Source organism: Fringilla coelebs (genome assembly GCF_963513975.1).
Source record: "Fringilla coelebs genome assembly, chromosome: 2".
NCBI lineage: Eukaryota > Metazoa > Chordata > Aves > Passeriformes > Fringillidae > Fringilla > Fringilla coelebs.
In genome coordinates, this window is record NC_140029.1 from 9,066,562 (window position 1) to 9,085,758 (window position 19,197).

Below are 19,197 nucleotides of genomic sequence, written 5' to 3' on the forward strand. Positions count from 1 at the left end.
TATTTCTCTAAGGCTTAGAGTAGCTGAGCTAATAACTCCTCTATATTAATAGCTACAAAATGAAAGCCAATTCAAATACCTGATGACAAGTGGCTAACACTGTGTGGACTTTAAGGTGTTAAGCTGTCTCTGGAACTGTTTAGTAAGAAACAACACAGTATGAATCTTAGCTTTTCCATCAGTTTTGTCAGGCAGTATTTCCAGTCACTTCACATCAGATGCCTTGACACCCTGATCAGTATCAAGAAAATTTTACATGTCTACCCATCCATGTACCTCCAACCCACAGATGGTAAATTGAGCTGTTTGGTTTTGGTTTTTTTTCACTCATCTGTACATAAGATCAGGGTTGGTGTTACTTTCAGTGCTGTTTTAGTAAAATGTTAACCCAGTGCGTTTTCTCAAGATGGACAGCTCAGGAGTGATGTGCACTAGGTTTTTGGAGAGCAGAATGACAGCTAGCATAGGATTTGATTCCTTTACCTATTCCTTTTCAATCCTGCATCAAAGCAAGAAGATAGTCTGTAGAATGTGTTCTGTATTTGTCTTTACTAGTGCTCCAGAAAGTTCAGGCCAATATGAAGCATTATGCCCAACCTCCTTGGACCTAACACCCACCTACTCAGAGTCTTCTGCTTCAGAGGGAGAATCCTGTTAGGTATTTATACATTGATTTACCCTGTAGACATGTAAAAGGGCCATGAGATTGCTTTTGGGCATGTCAAGCTAATGAGCTGGGCTGGTAATGGAGAAACCTGTTCCTTAAATGATTAAAAACTCTGCTAAGTAATTGCTGGTTTATGGCTGCTTGGCAGAACACGACACAGCAACAGACATGTAGCTACCTACCTCATTCTCAACTCTCTTTAATAACCTTCTCTGTGGATTTTTAACAGTTTCCAAGGCAACTGGAAACAGAAACATCTCTGTAAACCCGAGCTTCCTAGAACTCTCCACTTCAAGTGGTACACACAGTAATTACAACTTTCTCTTCATCACGGAGTTTTCACCAGATTTTTAAAAAATCTGCAACTAAATTTGTCCCATCAGGGGGAGATTTTGAGATTTTCTTCTCTAAAAATATAAAAGAATCATGGCAAACATTATTTTGACTTCTTGAGAAGATGTGGAAAGATACCATAAGCCTTCCCTTCTGAAATGCTAATTATGAGCAGCCCATCTGCCAGAGTTGTTTCCATAAACTAAGCAGGAGGGGTCCACAGTGAAACAATTACAGAAATACAGAGAAACCTAGTTGGCAGCTGTTGTTTGAGCAAGATCTACCATGAGATGTGTCTCAGTCTTCAGTGAGACTTTTAGCCAGAGCATGGCACCAGGTGAGACAACAGTACGGACAGAGTGAAGTTTTTTTCCCTCTCTCCTGTGGACATAGGACCACATTTTTATAGAACATTCTGAAAAGAAATGTCTTTATTCCATATTAATCTGCCCAAAGAAAAGCCAGCTGCAGCTATTTTAGCAGAAGACAGCTATACACCCTGAGTTATACCCTAACTAAAGCAATTCTTTTGCCCAAACCAGTGCAAGTAAAATCATTTGTCCCCATAAGCTTGGAAACAGCATATTTATGTTTAAGGATGTCTAGTTATGAAGGTCTGGATTTACAGGAAAACCAGAATAAATGCATGAAAATAAATCAGCAAAGACAGCTCTACAAAAATATGTGTATTGTGTTAAATCTGCAAGGTTATATTTTCTAGATTGCTGTTCTGCTGTACTGATTTATTATACTATAGGTACAAAATGTTTAAACATTTCATAGTAACAACCACAGTTTTGTCCTTGAAAAAACTGGAACCTCAAGCCTAAATGAAATCAGTTTGAAATATTTCACTGGTATGCTCTCTACTACTTTTGACTTTCTGTGCATGACCTTGGCCCAGACAGCTTCTCTCTGTCTCAACTTTAAAGATATTGAAGGTATTCTTTCAGCATTACCTTTCTATGAAAAAGGAATTTAGAGTGAAATAAAAAAATAAACCCCCTAAAGCATGATGAAAGAGAATAATGAAGAGATTATAGGGATATATATTTTTTGCATATAACATATACATATGTATACATATATATGCACTTTAATTAGTAGCCTTGATTCTTAGATTATTAAATTCTTCAGGTGTCGCTGTAGGACACGAAAGAACGCACACACGCACCGTTCTCCAGGTGAGAAGGAAAAGAGAGCGTTTATTCTCTGACTCCATAATTTATAGTTTTACAAAGGTAACAGTGGATTGGAGGATGACAGTGCCACCTCTCCACAGACACTGGTTTAACCAACAGTCCGTCAACCGTGTCCGTTTTTCACAAGAATGTAAATTATGAGTTGTTTACAGGAAAGTGTGTGGGAAAGTTCTTTACAAGAATGTCAATATCAGAAGGCTTTTCTAGAAATCTCAAAAACCCAGGGTGACATCTCACCCTTTTTTGTTTAAAAGAAAAAAAAGAAAAGAAAAATGAACAATGCTCAGTGTTCGCTTGCGGAGGAATCATCGGAGTGACCGCTCTCATCATCTGCATCAGAGTCATCACTCAATGATTCACCCGCTTGCTGCCTTTCAGGTTGGTCACGGTTTCCATCTTGTTCATTGGCTGGATTCTGTCTCTGCGGTCGTAGGTCAGGGCGAACACATTTTGAAGGTACCCAGCGTACCCCAGTATCTGTGGATACACAAGCATACCCGCGCCCCGAAGCGATCAGGTCATAGGGACCTTCCCACTGTTTGGTGACTAAATTCCGCACCCGAACCTTCGCCCGAGGCTGATGTGCCTCGTCCGCAGCCTGCAACGAGAGATGGTGATTCAAAATGACAGGATTATTTGAGTTCTGCGGCACTGTGAGATGATTGATTGTGCACAAAGCTTTTGCCAACCGACTGTGCGGGGTTTCACCCTGCATTCCCCGTTTTTGTTTTTGTAGAACCTGCTTCAGAGTACCATGAGCGCGTTCTACAATAGCTTGACCAGTTGGAGAATGTGGGATACCAAACCTATGCGAGACCCCCCACAATTGCAGGAACTGCCGCACCTTTTGTGATGCATAAGCAGGACCATTGTCGGTTTTCACAGCAGAAGGTATGCCCAGAACAGCAAAGGCCTGCCTCCAGTGGGCAAGGACATCACGGGCCTTCTCCCCAGTGTGAGCTGAAGCCCACATCGCAGAGGAGAACGTGTCCACCGTGACATGCACATACTTGAGCCGGCCAAACTCGGCAATCTGGGTGACATCAGTCTGCCACAGCTCCAAGGCCCTAAGGCCTCTGGGGTTTACCCCTGCTGGCAAAGGCGGAGCAAGTGCATGGCAGTCATCACATGACTCAACAATGTCACGAGCCTCCGTCGGCGTCAGGTGAAACTGCTTCTGCAGAGTATGTGCGTTTTGGTGGAAAAACCCATGCGATGCCTTGGCCTGCGCGAGTGTGTCAGGCTGAGGCGCTACCCACGCCGGGTTAGCCAACTTGTCAGCCCTCGCGTTACCTTCCACTATAAAGCCTGGCAAATTGGTGTGACTCCTCACATGCAGAACATAGAATGGATGAACCCGAGCCTGAATGGCACACCACAGGGTCTTCAGTAAATGAAACAAGGCAGGATTACTGACCTCCTTCAAAACCGAATGACCCAGCCGTTGTGCAATATCTGCCACATAGGCGGAATCCGTGACCAAGTTGAAAGGTTCCTGGGAAAATTTCTCAAATGCCATGACAGCAGCCCTCAGTTCAACCAATTGGGCTGACCCTTCCTCATGGCCTACCAACACCTGCCACTCAGATCCGTCCCTCCAGGTAACGATGGCCTTTCCTGTCCTTCCTGAACCGTCAGTGAAGACGGTGGGTCCTTGCACGGGGTCCTGGCTATGTTTAGGCCGCAAAGAGATCTGTGTGCATTTTGCCATATGCAGTAGCCTATGGCTGGGCAGATGATAAGAAATCTGCCCTGAAAAATTTTCCAGAGCACTCTGCAGGGACACACTGTTTGCAAAGCTCCAGTCAAAATCCTCCCGTGACACCGGGAGTATGATCTTTGCAGGATCCGCACCCATCAATTGCAAACACCGTTGCCGGCATTTGAGTATCAAATGAGCAATCAGCTCAAACAACGCAGTTGCCGTCTTCCGCGGCTGATGGGGCAGGAAAACCCATTCCAGAACGTGCAAGGGATCAGACCATTCGTCACTCCATTGGCCAATAATGCCTGTGGGGTACGAATCTGGAGTGGTGACAAACACAGTGATATCAACGGAGGGATCAATGCGATAGACCTGGCAAGCCGAAACAGCCTGCTGAACCACCTCCAACGCCTTATGCGCCTCAGGGGTCAATGTGCGAGGTGACTTTAGATCAGAGTCTCCCTTCAACAAATCGTACAGAGGAGACAGCTGTGCATCGGTCAGTCCCAAGTACGGACGCAACCAAGTGATGACGCCTACTAGTTTCTGAGCATCATTCAGCGTCTTCACGGAATGCACAAATTGTACCTCCTGGTGACAGATCGTTCGTTCCAGAATCTTGACCCCCAGGTACTTCCAAGGTGGTTGTTGTTGAACCTTCTCTGGAGCTACCTGCAGTCCATGAGCATGCAAGGCATCGAGCAGCCGAGGCTGAATCCTCAGCAGCTCACCCTGGGTGGACGCGGCCACCAAAATGTCGTCCATATAATGATACAGACGTGCATCAGGGAACTGCTTGCGAACTCCAGACAAGGCACGAGCCACATACCACTGGCATATGGCCGGGCTGTTCCGCATGCCCTGAGGCAATGTCGTCCATTGATATCTCTGTGCGGGCTCAGCCTCATTAATTGCTGGCACCGAAAAGGCAAATTTCGGCCTGTCATTAGGATGCAAAGGAATTGAAAAGAAACAGTCCTTTAGGTCGACAATAAGGACCGGCCAGTCTGCGGGAAGCATGGTAGGTGACGGCATGCCTGTTTGCAACGTCCCCATGCTTTCCATCACGGCATTGACCTTTCGGAGATCTTGTAACAACCTCCATTTACCAGATTTCTTTTTTATACAAAAGACAGGAGTGTTCCAGGGACTGGTGGAAGGCTCCAGATGACCCTGGTCCAACTGCTCCTGCACCAGATTCCGAAGGGCGTCCAGTTTATCTCGAGGAAGGGGCCACTGCTTTTCCCAAATAGGTTTGTCCACCAGCCACCGTATAGGAGGCGTGGGACACCCTGCGCCCTTCACTGCAGTGGCCCCCATCAAAAATCCGTCCCGATGCGCACCCCCCAGACAGACAGAACATCCCTCCCCCAAAGGTTGGCAGGAGTAGAAGTAACATGAGGCCTAACCCAGGCCGTCTGTCCCTCCGGGTTCACGACAAGTACCGGCCGCTGGCTCACATAACATTGCGCCGTCCCTCCCAGGCCCGCGACAGATGTCCCCACCGGGTCCAAAGGCCACTCCGGGGGCCATGCAGCAAGGGAGAGAACCGTGACATCAGCACCGCTGTCAAGAAGCCCGCGGAGGTGGATTTCCGACGGTGTTGCGCCAGGAACAGACAGGGTACACAGCATCTCAGGACGGTCCTTGGTCAGAACAGCAGTCCAGTGAACTTGAGGCGGCCCAGTGGATCCAAAGCCACCAGCTCCACGTGACTGGTCAGCCGTCCTGCGAACAGAGGACTTAAAAGGTACAAGTTGAGCAATCCGTGTCCCCTTCGGGATCGTGACAGGGGGGGTGGGTGTGGAAACCATGGCACAAATCTGCCCTGTAAAATCCGCATCAATGAGCCCCAGGTGAACAATGATGCCCTGAAGGGTGGCACTAGACCTCCCCATAAGGAGAGCACTCATGCCCCCACCCAAAGGACCAAAGGCATCCAGGGGAACCTTGTGTATCTCAGAAGACTCTAAGACAACTGTTGCTGCGGTGCAGACATCCACGCCTGCGGATCCGCGGGTGCTGGCTGCAAGCCGGCAAAGGAGACCTCCATCGGCTCGAGGGTCTGGGGAGGAACTTGTGTCTGAGCGCGCCCCCCCTTCTGCGCGCTGTGCTGGGGGTTTAACGAGCCCGGTAAAGCCTGGCCGTTAACATGAACCGTCGCCTTACACACGTTGGACATGTGATTCGGCCTACCACACCGACCGCACAAGAACATGGGGAATTTGGCCTTCTGCGCTTTCTTCCCCTTCTTCTTCCCAGCCTGCGCAGTCCCCTGCTGTGGCTGCCTGCCTTGTGGCGATGCCCAAACCGGCTGCGTAGCAGCAGCCACGGCAGCCAGCTTCCGACTCGGAGGAACGACTCTAGCACAGGCCTCCGCCATCTCCCAAACGGTAGGATCACCAGGCATGGCTGCTATGACCTTCTTACAAGCCTCATTGCAATTGTACCTTACAAGGTTTGCAATCGTAGCAGTCCTTACCACAGGATCAGGCAACTGCCTCTCTATGGATGCAGTCAGCCTTGCCGCAAACGTCATGAAAGGCTCATCGTCCCCCTGGACAATGGTCGAAAACGGCTGCCTTGGAGCAGCCATTTCCATAGTTTGAACAATTGCCGCCATGCCCAGTGTGCGGCACTGATCCAGCACAAGGGGATCATATCCAACTTGCCCTTGAACATTGTCATACCGTCCTGTTCCCATCAGCATATCAGCTTCAACTCTGTGCCTGGGGTCCTGTGGGCTCAGCGTTGCGTTCTGTGCCACTGCTTGAGCCGCCAACCGGCCCCACTTGGTCTCGAAAACACCAAACTGCACAGGGTCAAAGAGAGAATGTGCCACACAACGAAGATCATGAGGTGTCAACACATCTGAAACAATCCTGCGAAGAGTCTGCATAACTTCTGCAGATCCCAAGCCATGCTTAGCAACTGCCTCCCGGAGCTCCTTTTCCAGCTTATATGAAATGGGCTCATAGGTGTTCTGAGCAACACCCCTGAGCACAGGGAAAACCTGGGGAGCCCCTGGCAAAGCCATTGCACCTGTTGTGTCCCGGTCAGGGACAAGAGAGGACGAGCGGCCGAAAGCCAAGTCAACGTCTCTCATCCCCGCACCCCCTGCAGCACCGGCAGAGCCAAAAGGGTCCACTGGGTGACCCTGCCAATGCCGTGCAGAGGCAGGTTCGGTCATCTCATCGGCTTTTGCTTTTGTATCACGCCAAAAACGCTCGGGGTGCCTTGGACGAACTGTCACCTGACATTCAGGAAGGGTCCAAAGGTTCGACGAGGAAACACCCCGGCTCCTGGCCCCCACCGGTCTCCCACCAGCCGTGTCAGCAGTTGCACCAAAGGTAAACACCCCAGCGCCCTGCTGTGCCACAGCCCCACTAGGAGTCGCTGCGCTGCACACGGGGGCCGGCACAGCCCTCACCTCTGTCTCTGACCAGGATGCACCCCGCGCGGGGCCCCCCTCCCCTGGCACGGGAGGGGGGCAGGGCGCCGAGAATGATGCAACCTGTGAGACATTTCCCTCGGGGGGTGGCACAAGGGAACCAGGCAGGCCGCCTATGAGCGTCCATTTCGGTCCACCGGAGTCCACAGTGGGTAATGCCCCCACCGTGCGGAGTGGGACGGGCCGCCCGCTCCCCGGAGCGGGGCCGGGCACAGCCCCGATCGGCGTCCCGCCCCCTGCTGGGAGAGGGGCGGGCCGCCCGCCCCCTGCTGGGAGAGGGGCCGAGCCGGGCGGAGCGCTGACTGACACTCCGCCCCCGGCCGGGAGAGGGGGAGCCTGCCCGCCCCGCGGGGCCGAGCCGGGCGGAGCGCCGACTGGCACTCCGCCCCCGTCCATCTCCACCGACTGCGCATGCCCAGCCGGCTCAGAGACGGGGGGAACCTCCCCCTGCTCCGAAGGGTCCGATCCGGGGGCGGGAGAGCCCGTCCCCATCACACTCGGGGAAAACCTCACAGAGACACCGCAGTTAGGGCATAGAGCCGTCACCGTTCCCGATCCAGGCGGGGGTGAGTCTTGGCTCTCGAGAGCCGGGAAGGCATAGAGAGAGGGCGTCCCGCCCCCCTCCCCGCCGCCCGCGCAGGGCGGGGTGGGGCGAGGACAGACCGCCAACTCCCCAGAAGCCCCCAAACCCGAGACCAGCTGGCCAGGAGCCCAGTCCACCCCGGGGGAGCAACCACCACCCCCGAGGACACCGTCCCGCGGCAGGGAGGGGGGGGGGGCCACCTCAGGCAAAAACTCAAACTCCTCGTCATCCACGTCTGAGACAGAGGGGGACCCCTGCAGTCTACAAGGACTACAAGAACCGGAACCGAGCCAAACAGTTTGGCATATTTTCCACTGTATTAACAGCGGCGCCACATCGGTGGTACAATCATCGAGGAGAGCCTCCATAAGGCGATCCCCCAGGAAAGACCACTCCTGCCTGGAAAACGCCTTCGTAGGGACCGAAAAAAACCCTTGTTCCCGGGCCCATAAAAACAACCTCACAAGACTATCCCAGGAAACAGAAATCTGTTTCCATTCCAGGAGAGACTTCCATAGATCTAGAACGAGGAAGTCTTCCTTAGAAGGCACAGAGGTCGCCATCACCCCAAAAAACAGTAAGCTAACACCGAAAGGGAAGACACAACCTCACCACAGTATCTTATCCCAGCCCGGGCTGCAGTACACTCGGCGGTCACCAGATGTCGCTGTAGGACACGAAAGAACGCACACACGCACCGTTCTCCAGGTGAGAAGGAAAAGAGAGCGTTTATTCTCTGACTCCATAATTTATAGTTTTACAAAGGTAACAGTGGATTGGAGGATGACAGTGCCACCTCTCCACAGACACTGGTTTAACCAACAGTCCGTCAACCGTGTCCGTTTTTCACAAGAATGTAAATTATGAGTTGTTTACAGGAAAGTGTGTGGGAAAGTTCTTTACAAGAATGTCAATATCAGAAGGCTTTTCTAGAAATCTCAAAAACCCAGGGTGACATTCAGGTATAAGTTTGAATGGTCAGATAATTCATCCTTTAAGGTAGAAGTATATCTGTAGTATGACATTGTCAAATCATTCCCTACCATTGGTAAAATCTCTAAACCATACCTGTAAATGGGCAAGCAGAAGTAACAGTAGCAGAACTGTGCTATCAGAGTTACGGTGCCAGATTTGCTATTTTAGGAGTACCAGATGAGGTGAGAGCCAGAGACACCTGTGAAAAGCTGCAGTAAATGGAAATGGGGTCAGTCTGGGAAGCTGTTCACTTAAACAGGTGGCTTCCTTGGAGTAAAAGGAGTGTCTCTCTCCTCTGCCTTTTTTATTTTGGATGAAGAGCATGGCTCAAATAAATTCATCCAGTGTGATTTTAGATGCTGTTGGCTGTGAGCTGGGCTCCAGAATGATGCAGGTCTCCATAGGTTCCCTGCAAGGATGTCTCAAGATTCCTGGGATATGTGAGCTGGGCTTAGCAAAGGAGTTCCACCAAAGGTCCCTGTGTTCAAACTTCAGTTGTGGTTTCCTCCTCACCAGCAAGTAGCCTTCTAATGACCATGAAAGCAGCTGGGGAGACAACAGGCAAAAATCCAAAGAAGTAAGAGAGAACAGGGAAAACATTAACAACAAATGGGAGACAACATTTGGAACCAGCTGTAGGAAGGAGTTCAATGTCAGACTCTTTACCACACTTCCAAAAGGGTGTGCAGATACCTCCCCCCAGTTTCCACTGTGACACTGGCTGCAGTGGAGCAGAAATGTTCTCCTCTGGGCTGTGATGTGCCTTCACTTGAGTTGACCTTGGAAGCCCTTGGTTTAAGCCCTTATACTTCTGCAATGGGAAGGAGAATGCTTCTTATTTATGTATTACATTTTATGCTGTTATAAGTACATACTGGCATAATAATGACAATCTGATTGAAGGGAGTAAGAAGGATATAATTGATTATTTTTTCTACACATTTTACAAAAATAGCAATCATGCTTTTAAATATTTATTTTATAATGCCTTTGCCATTTTATTTTTACTATATTGAAGTTTTCAGCTAAAAATAATTTAAATTCAAATTACAATGTCTGTACTGAATCACATGAATCAAGGCTTTGTATCTGGCATTTCTTCATTAATTTTCTTGAGAAACATTTTTTTTTTGGTTTTGGATGTTGGAATTACTACTGCTTGTGTCAATTATGCTCATTTAAAAAAGAAATATTTTCTTTCCAAAAAGAAGTTATTGTCGTTGCTTTTTCTTTAAGGAGGCACATGTTGGAAAAACATAAGTCAGCTGCATTCCTAATATTCCCTGGAGGTCAGTTTTTTAAAAACAGATTAAAATTAGCAAACTTTGATTGAAGTCTCCTATGTCTGTTCTTACTCTATCTCCTTAGAACATTCCCTTTTGAGTTTTCTTGTTCTTAGTCAAATTCTGATGTGTGATGAACTGGTGTGGGATGAGGATCATGATCATTGTACACCTTGAGTTTCAAAATTATGTTTTGGCAATTTTGTTCAAGGAACAAAACTTGTATGGAGATGAAGAAATAGATGATGAGGAGGAAGAAGAAGAAATAGAAGAAGTTGAAGAAGTAGAAGAAATAGAAGAAGTAGAAGGAAAAGAAGAAACAGAAGGAGATGAAACAAAAGAAGGAACAAAGAAAAAAGAGGAAAAAGAGGAAAAAAATGAAAAAGAAAAGGATCGTAAATCACCTGAGGGAGAGACAAGCAGTAGTAGCAGCACAGTGGAAACTGGAGAGGTAAAGGCCTTTACTCCTCTTAAGTTACTGGTCTCTGAAAGAATTTGGTTCTGTAACTAACTTTAGTTTGATACATGTGTACCTATCCTGTAAATGCAAAGTTCTTGTTTGGGGTGGTTTTGGTAGAGGAAGAAACACATATAGGTGTCAATAGTTAAACTTTTTTTTTTTTTTAACAATTTTGAAAGACTTTTTTTGTTTTGTTTTGTTTTTTTTTTTTGTCTATAGACAGAGGAGACTACTCAGAAAGAGACCATCATTCAGCAGGGTAAGAATACAATTCCCAAGAACTGTACATTCTAAAGACAGATAAAAGTTTTCTAAACAATATTATAAAAATACTGGACAACACAGTTCTTGTTCATAGTTGGTAGAGCAATTCTTGAGAGGTAATGAAATTTGAGGGGCAAACCCCTTTTATTAATTGCTAATGATTTAAAAGAAATAAGTACTTTTCCCAGTCCCATGTTGCAGGAAGTCCATGAGGACTTTCTCTTAGCAGGACTGAATCCTGTGCAGTGCCAAAGTCATGGTAATTTTATTATCCCTCAGGCAACTTCTTTAGGTGCCCTGTGCCTCGCTTCAATCAAGAACCTGCTCAGAATTCTTCCCCATCTTTTCCAGCCAGCATTTCTTCATTCTATACACAGAGAGGTTATTTTAGATGAAATGTGATAGTTGCTGAACACTGTTCAGGATGCTGAAGATGTAAGTCTAGAGACTCCTTGCAGTTTTTATGGCAGTTTATGGGAACTCAGTATTCCTTTAGAAAATTTGGGGAACATGAAATTGGGTGCCCTATATGTATAGAACTTCTTTTATTTTAGAAATTTGGAATAATCTAGAATGGTGTTCTTGAAAGAAAATAACAAGTGTGGTATAAAACAGACCACAGCCTTAATAATGAAGAAGCTATGCCATTTATTTTCAATATTATAATGGAAATAGCTTGTACAGGAGGGATGCTTAAATATTTTTCCATTATTCAGGGATCTGGAAGTTTTGGTATTAAGTTTGAAATGTATATGATTCATAGAGGGAGTATAGGAAAATTTAAACATAGGAACATCAACTGAGATGGAAAGTTTTTCCTTTCCCAGAATTGTTTCTATGGAATAAAATTCATGCTGAACCGTAACTCATGTCCTAAAATCAGCTTTGCCAAATTAGAATATACTTGCAAATAAGTGTGCAAGGCATTGTCTCCTGTCAGCAAGAGGAAACCGTCAAGTAAAAATCTTTTATATTTTGTCACTGCTGTAAGTGTCCTGTTCCTAAAAATTGAGCATCTGGACAGTAATATCAGGACATTATATGGAGAGATTAAAAAATAAAAAGTCTTTTCAAGCTGAGCATCAAGTTTTACTGAATATTCTGATTGTTTTTTCAGTTTTACTTAGTAACCTCTACTTAAAAAATAATCTGAAGAGTAAATTTTTTCTGGTTTTCTGTGATATTTTTCTGATTTGCATGAATCAGAAGAAAGTTAACCTAAACATTTATATTATCGTAGAGAAGGAAAGCACTGACAATCACACTGTGAACAATTCTTCAGAGAACACTGATGACCAAAAAACTGGAGGAATTGTGGGGAGAAAAAAGGTTTGTGGCCGGATGTTTCTTTCTAGTTTTGCCAGTGACCAAGAAGCCAGTGGGCAGTTACCAAAGCAAATACCTCAACTTATATGATCTACACAGATAATTAAATTGCTGAGCAACCTGTTCCTTCTGTTTAAGACTTGATTTTTTTTTTTTATAAAATAACTTTAAATTGTCCAAATAATAGAAATGAGTTAAAGCCCATTATAACCTCTTAATGGATGGCATGTCCCTGAGAGAGATTGTTCATCACATCATGAACTGGTGATGTGAAAACTTAGGACTTGATTTCTATGGGACATTATCTAAAAAGGTTTCCCCCCCTATTTGTCTCTGAAAGCAGCAGCTGAGCTCATTGACCCTGCATCTATTTGCAGCATACACTGATTTTGTCATCAAATATATCTCTCTATATAGGTGCATGAGCATGTTGAGGAGTACCTGATACAGAATTTCTTCCAGGTTGTAGCATCCAGAGGCTCCTGCAGAGGCTGCTGAGTTTCCTGTTGACCAAAGGCCCTAAGCAGTAGTTAACTTGACACCAGTGTGGTCTCAGTGAGCACAAGCTCTGTCATTTATGGCAGTACACACGTTTATCAGCAGGCATAGTAAGCACTTTCTGTTCTGGGGCTTCATGTTTGGACCTTGCCTCAGGCTCTTATTTGAAAGAAACCCAAATAAATGCACCACTTATAGCATTTTATACAAACTGTACAATATGTAATTTGACAAGCACTGTCATTTATGGCAGTACACACGTTTATCAGCAGGCATAGTAAGCACTTTCTGTTCTGGGGCTTCATGTCTGGTCCTTGCTTCAGGCTCTTCTTTGAAAGAAACCCAAATAAATGCACCACTTACAGCATTTTGTACAAACTGTACAATATGTAATTTGACTAAATGTAATCACTTAAACTTTTCTGATTCCCATGTGCTATTTTAACACATTTTAAATATTACAAATGTTTCTCAACATTTTTTAGTGATTTTGTTTTAAAAAAAGAATTATTTTACCACGGAGAAATCTGCCAACCTCATTTAACTTCGGTTTATACACGGGGGTTTGTGGTTTTTTATCTTGAATTTCACTGCTAGCTGTTTCAGCCATATCATTTACCTGTTTTTTTCAATCCAGTTTTCCCTCTTTAAGCGAAAGCCACTGACGAGCCAGAAGAATGTATGTAGCAGAAAGGAAGACAGCTCTGAAAAGCCATTGCAGAGTGAAGAAAAGGAAAAGGAAGATTTAACTGGGGAAGGCAGTAAGGATGAAAATCAGAATCATACACTGGAGAATTCCAGTGAAACTGTGGCTAACCAGGACAGAAGGATGAAAGTTAATACATGTATATTGCTGTAGCACTGTTATATGAGAATGTGACAGTCTTAAAGCATACAGTGCAATTTTTACTTGAAAACAGTATGACTCAAGATGTTGATGGCTGCTTTTTTTTATTGATTGGATTGCTGTAATTTTAAATAGGCAGATGATTTTCTTGGTATTTATTGGTAATTTTAATAGTTCAAAATTATATGCTTATCAGCACCTTGCTGGAGTTCTATGGCCTTACCTGTTGATGTTCTAAAGCAAAATATGGGGGGGTTTTATGTGAAAAGTTGAATACAGGCATTTTATTGTTTTTGCTAAATAATTTTCTTCTGTTTCAGGCTACAGTGTACCACTTTCAGCATGACACTCTTCCAAGATTGTAATATTTGATACATTACTTGGTTTAACAACCTAGTTAAGAATATTTAAGGTGCTCAGAAATATACATATTTCTTTCTGTTTTGGCATAGAAAAAATAGCAGCAAAACTTTCAAGTTGACTTGTAGGCCATTATGGAAGAGGTTACTTGAGCATGTGCCTAATTTCACTCATGGCAGCAGTCCCAGTGGAAACAGTGTAAGGATGGAAGTATCCTGCCAAACTGGGACAGGGAGAAAGCTTTTATTTCTGAGAGGTGCTGAAAACCTTTGCTCCTGCTGAAATTGGCATAAGCTGATGGCCTCTCTCCTACTGAATCAGGCCCAGTGAAAACTGGACTCCCTCACTCTTGTTTCACTTGGATTCTAATCCTGTATTCTCTAAACATACACAGTGAAGATTTTCTCACAGGAAAATAATGTAACCAGAGGTACTGTGGCATCAGTATGACAGACTGATCATTATGGGGTAAATATTCATGTTTTTCTCAGGCAGACTGGCTTTTCTTCAGATGGACACTTAGCAGGAGGAGCCAAAAATCAGTACAAATAAAAACTGCTTAACACCACTGTAGCATTAAGAAGCAGGAATTCTTTATTCAGCCAGATGCTCAAGGGGATATCTCCTCCAAAATATTGTGCAGGCTGAGTACAGAAAAAGCTCCTGTTTAGATACTGTATTTTTCATACATTGATTTTCCCAGAATAAACATACACACAATAAATAATTTCCCTGAAATCAATAATAAATTTTCCCTTCCATTTACACACATCCTTCTGTCCTGGAAGTCCCTTTGCTGGTCCTGGTGGTCAGTGACCCCAAAGTGATTGAGCCCTGACCACACAGTGAACTGGCAAAAGGTGGGACAATTGGGCTGGTTGCTTTCCAGTTCTTCCTTCAATTTTTTCTAGCTTAAATTTTATATAATAGGTCAGAAGTGTCCAGAATTGATTTCATCCTAGGAGTTGGTTCACCTGCATGCTTTGTCCTTATAGTTATGGCAGGTGCCCAGATTCTTCCACGGTGCTTCCTCTGTGCTACTACAATCATCATACTAAAAACCTGGATGATTGGGTCATCTTTTGCCAGAGTTAATTAGGATCCTTTGGTGTCTTTTATTTTCCTTTGGGCTACTCTGGGGTACTGCAGTGAGCCTTACATGAGGGTTTTTTTTTTTCTCCATTATATTAACGTATTTTCTTATTTTTCTGAATGCACATGTGGTTTCTGTTCTCCTTGGATATGGTTGAGAAGAGTAAAGTGGAAAAGGAGAAATAAAGTAAATGGCGCCCTCATGAATTTAAATAAGCTTTAATTAATTTTTAAGGGGAGATTAGTCACAGAAATTGTTACTGTAAGAGCAATTTCTTTTTTAAAGGTGAACTAATTTAGTGAGAAATATTACTTTAAAATGGGAATTACCCTCAAATCTAACACTACAGAAGTTTATGTAATGGACTGTACACTGCTGTATGTCTGAGCAGTTTCAGGGACTGGTACATTTATCTTGTCCACATACTTTGCTCAACAAGAAGCAGGAACATATGAACGCACTCCAATGTCTTTTCTACATGTCTTAATTTTTAATAAAAAAGATTTAACAAATAAAACAATTTACATGTGCATGTGTATTAACTTATAGGGTTTTTTAATAAGTTCACAATATTTATGATAAAAATGTGAAGATTTTTTATTACTGAATTGTTTTCATAAACAGATGAGTAGCAAAACATTCTATAAACATTTCTAGTACATCTTTCTCTGTTTTCTTCTTACTTTTCCAAAAATTGAGTCAAGTCTTTATTTCTCATTTTTATAGTCCTGCCATACAAGCGAGATTGAGCTTTAGAATTATTTGGTTTCTAAAATTTCACCACTAAACCTATCACTAGGTGGAATTTGTGCTCTTCCAAGATGTAACCAACCCCTGGAGCCAGAAATTCTCCTTCTCCTGGCCCCTGAAAGAAGTCAAAGATACTCATTCTGTATCAAATTTTCTGTTTCCAAATTCTCAGAAAACTTTATGTTTTCTGGCATATTGCTTTTGGCATTAAAGTACTCTGCTACCTCAGTGTATTTATACAGTGCATTTTGAAAGTTTGAAACTGTGTGTCTTTGTAAAAATATAAAGATTAAAAAATACAGTTACTCATTTATTTCTAAGTATACATAGAGGGACAGTGGTCAAGTTCTGATAACTAAATGTAAATCAGACATACGTGTTTGATTTAAATTGAAGTGGTATTAGTGCACCTTGCATACACAGATATACATGTATGTGCACTGAGACATATATGTGTATATTTATAGACAGAGACAGATATACAGATATATGTGTGCACGTGTGTGTGTGCACATGGATGATCAAATGTGTGCCTGACCTCCTGAAACTTCCATTTATTTACATATCCAAGTTTACTGATTTCCAGAAGCACAGGATTCATTTATGCAGCTGCTGTTCCTATGCAAGTTTGTGGTAATTGAAATTAAAAAAGGAGAGAACATGAAAGAAAGCTTATTTAGACACTATTTTATATACCCAAAGTTAATAATCATAATCAACTTTGTGCAATTTTTTCCTTTTTATTCCACATCTTACTTGTACAATATGCAAAATACATCCAGTTTTGTCCTTGAGGAATATTTTGTGTCATGTTTTGACATTAGGTTAGTTGAAGTAAACTGTATTCCTCTCATGATGGTAAACCACTGTAAGTCCTGATAATCAAGAATACAGAAGCTAATCTTGATGATTATGGAGAGACTAAGTATGGGTTCACTTAAAACACACTCATGTACCCAAACTACTTTAGCTCTTTAAAATAGGAATAGCAATCTAAACATAACCATAAATATAAATATACTATCTCTAAATTCCCTCACAGTGCTTTTAGGAGCTTTATTGTTTATACCACTCACTACTTAGGGGAGTTTACAACATTTGCACACTCTGTTATGTCTAAATTCCTTTAAGGACCTAAATAATGTTCTGATTAAGTGTAATGAGACTACCATCAGTGGTGAGAATTGGAAATTGGAGATATTAATGCTTTGGTAGTAAGTCTACTTTGCTCAGTATCTCATAGTGATGAGCTCTAAAGTTCACACCTATCTGCCTTTCAAGACTGTTCTGGAATTACATTTTATTCATGCTATGTAATTACCACTTTCTTTTTCAGGACCAGATTGTAATGACCTAGCAAAAGCCTTGCAAAATCTAAATCTGGCTGAACTGTAGTTCTTTGATTTGTACACAAAGAAGCCTTTTATTTTTGAGTCCATTCTCATTGAATGTCAAAACAGTTTAGACACAGCTGTTTCCAATTACACTCATCAAAAACTGAAGAAATATTAAGTTAGAATTTTAAGGGATGTTAACAGAATCAAGAAAATAAAAAATACAGGGATTTTGTTCTTCAGCACATCTATTACACAAGACCATGATTAACCATTTACCATGTTGATTTCCCACATACTGATGCATCAGTCAATGTCTAACTGGGAATGCAATACTGTCTTTCCCCAAAACTTTTCTGTTTTGCTGGCTGCCTAAGACACAAGACACTATTCCAGATGGAATAGAAAAAGAAAACTGGTATTCTCCAAGACTGAATACATGTGTACTCCATGTATGTGCTTTCTGTGTGCCTGACCCAGACCTTCATATTGAAATTTTCCACAGCAAGGGTTTTGGCAGTGGAAAAATTGAGGGTAAGTTACTCTTGCCATCTCCTTTGTGCCATTTTTAGGAGGCCACCTTTAATTGGGAAGAGCCAAGGAGATTTCTTCAGATCACTGGTATAGGGAGCAGGAAAGTGCTCAGGGATGGGACACAGCCAGAGACTGCTGCCTTGAAGAACATTTCACTTCCCTAAAATATGCTATTTTTACAGTCAGGGCAGTAATTTCTTTTATATTTTTGATAAGGAGTGTGCTATTGAGGTTTAGGTGTGACCTAGGAAAGAAAGTTATTACGATATAACTGAAGAAACTGTGTGGTCATCATCTGTTATTTTAAGCTCCCAGAACAAGAATTTCCATTGGTGTACATCTTCCTGACATTTTTAGCCAATGCTGTCCTCTCCTAGGCTGGCCTCTAGTGTTTCTTTTCTGTCTGTCATTTTAGGAAGAGCAGTTTCCTATAAACAAACATGAATATGCCACTTAAAATGCAAAGTGAGCGTAGTGCCTTTGACATGCATGCCCATGGGCAGGGGAGATGCCTTGTGAAAACTGCACTGAGTGAAGAACCAGCTCTGCATGAAGGGATGATCTTGGGCTAGCAGTGGTGTTTCTTGGCTAGCACTGGGTTCCATGGGCTAGCACTGGGGTTCCTCTCATGAGCTGACAGCAGTGACACAGCATGTGAGGAATTTTGTCAATCATTCCTCAGAGAGCACCCTACGTGACACTCACCCACCTCCCTCTTTCTGCCCATGTCTTCCTCTGAATAGTTTTGCCTTTTTCCTCTTCATGCCTTCACCACAGCACCTATGGAAGATCTGTTCTTCCTGCCTGCTATCTCCACAGGTCAACCCCAATCTTTGCTTCCATTTCAGCCTCCCTCTCCCAGATTCTTTCAGAGTTTCTGTGTCATTATCACAGTAATGAAGGGATGGGACAATTTTCAAGCTAAGAATGATTTATTGCTCAGATAAACATCGGTCTCAGTGAGATTTTAAAGGAGCAAGTATCTGGCCATAGCTCAAGAGCAGTCACAAATTATTTGTTACAAGACAATACAGAATTTTCTAATCCAATGGACAGTCACTACAAGGTTTATTTTGCTTTTCTAACCTATCACCTTTACTCACTTCTACTGCACTGTGGGTATTTTTACCCAATAGGTTATTACCACATGTATGCACATATGCTTCTATTATAACTTTTAAATTCTTAACTTATTTTATACAGTGTCATGGCTTGAGCCTGGCGCAATGCCAGTGCCCCCATGAAAATGCTTCCTCCCTGGTGTCTGCGGTGAGATATGATCAGGAATAGAGCAAAGCAGGTTCCAGCTTAGGAATAAAAAAGGGAAAACTTTATTAACCTATAGCTATACATAAAGAGAAACACACACAATTTGGAATGAAAACCTTACATGTCTCATTCCTCCTCCTCCCCCCCCCCACCAAATTTCCCATACATCCACCCTTCAGATCATCCACTTTCGATCTAATACCACCCTTTAGATAATCAATTCTCAAATCATCAAGGAGAACGGAGTCTCTCTTGCACCATGG

The 19,197-nt window shown here is 43.5% G+C and overlaps 1 protein-coding gene across 4 annotated transcripts in view; it reads left to right on the forward strand.

The window, feature by feature from the left end:
* The window catches only part of RPGR (retinitis pigmentosa GTPase regulator), a 60,659-nt gene extending 45,200 nt beyond the window's left edge, over positions 1-15,459 (forward strand). The window contains exons 14-17 of one of the 4 annotated variants that reach the window (XM_084201379.1): positions 10,411-10,650; positions 10,879-10,918; positions 12,164-12,252; positions 13,385-15,459. In XM_084201379.1, the coding sequence (XP_084057505.1) occupies positions 10,411-10,650; positions 10,879-10,918; positions 12,164-12,252; positions 13,385-13,606 (591 nt within the window). In that variant the 3' untranslated portion in view covers positions 13,607-15,459. Of the gene's footprint in view, positions 1-10,410; positions 10,651-10,878; positions 10,919-11,202; positions 11,359-12,163; positions 12,253-12,711; positions 12,849-13,384 lie in introns of those variants that run through there. The other 3 variants (XM_084201380.1, XM_084201381.1, XM_084201382.1) reach the window with 3 other exon arrangements.
* Positions 15,460-19,197: the final 3,738 nt, after the last annotated feature.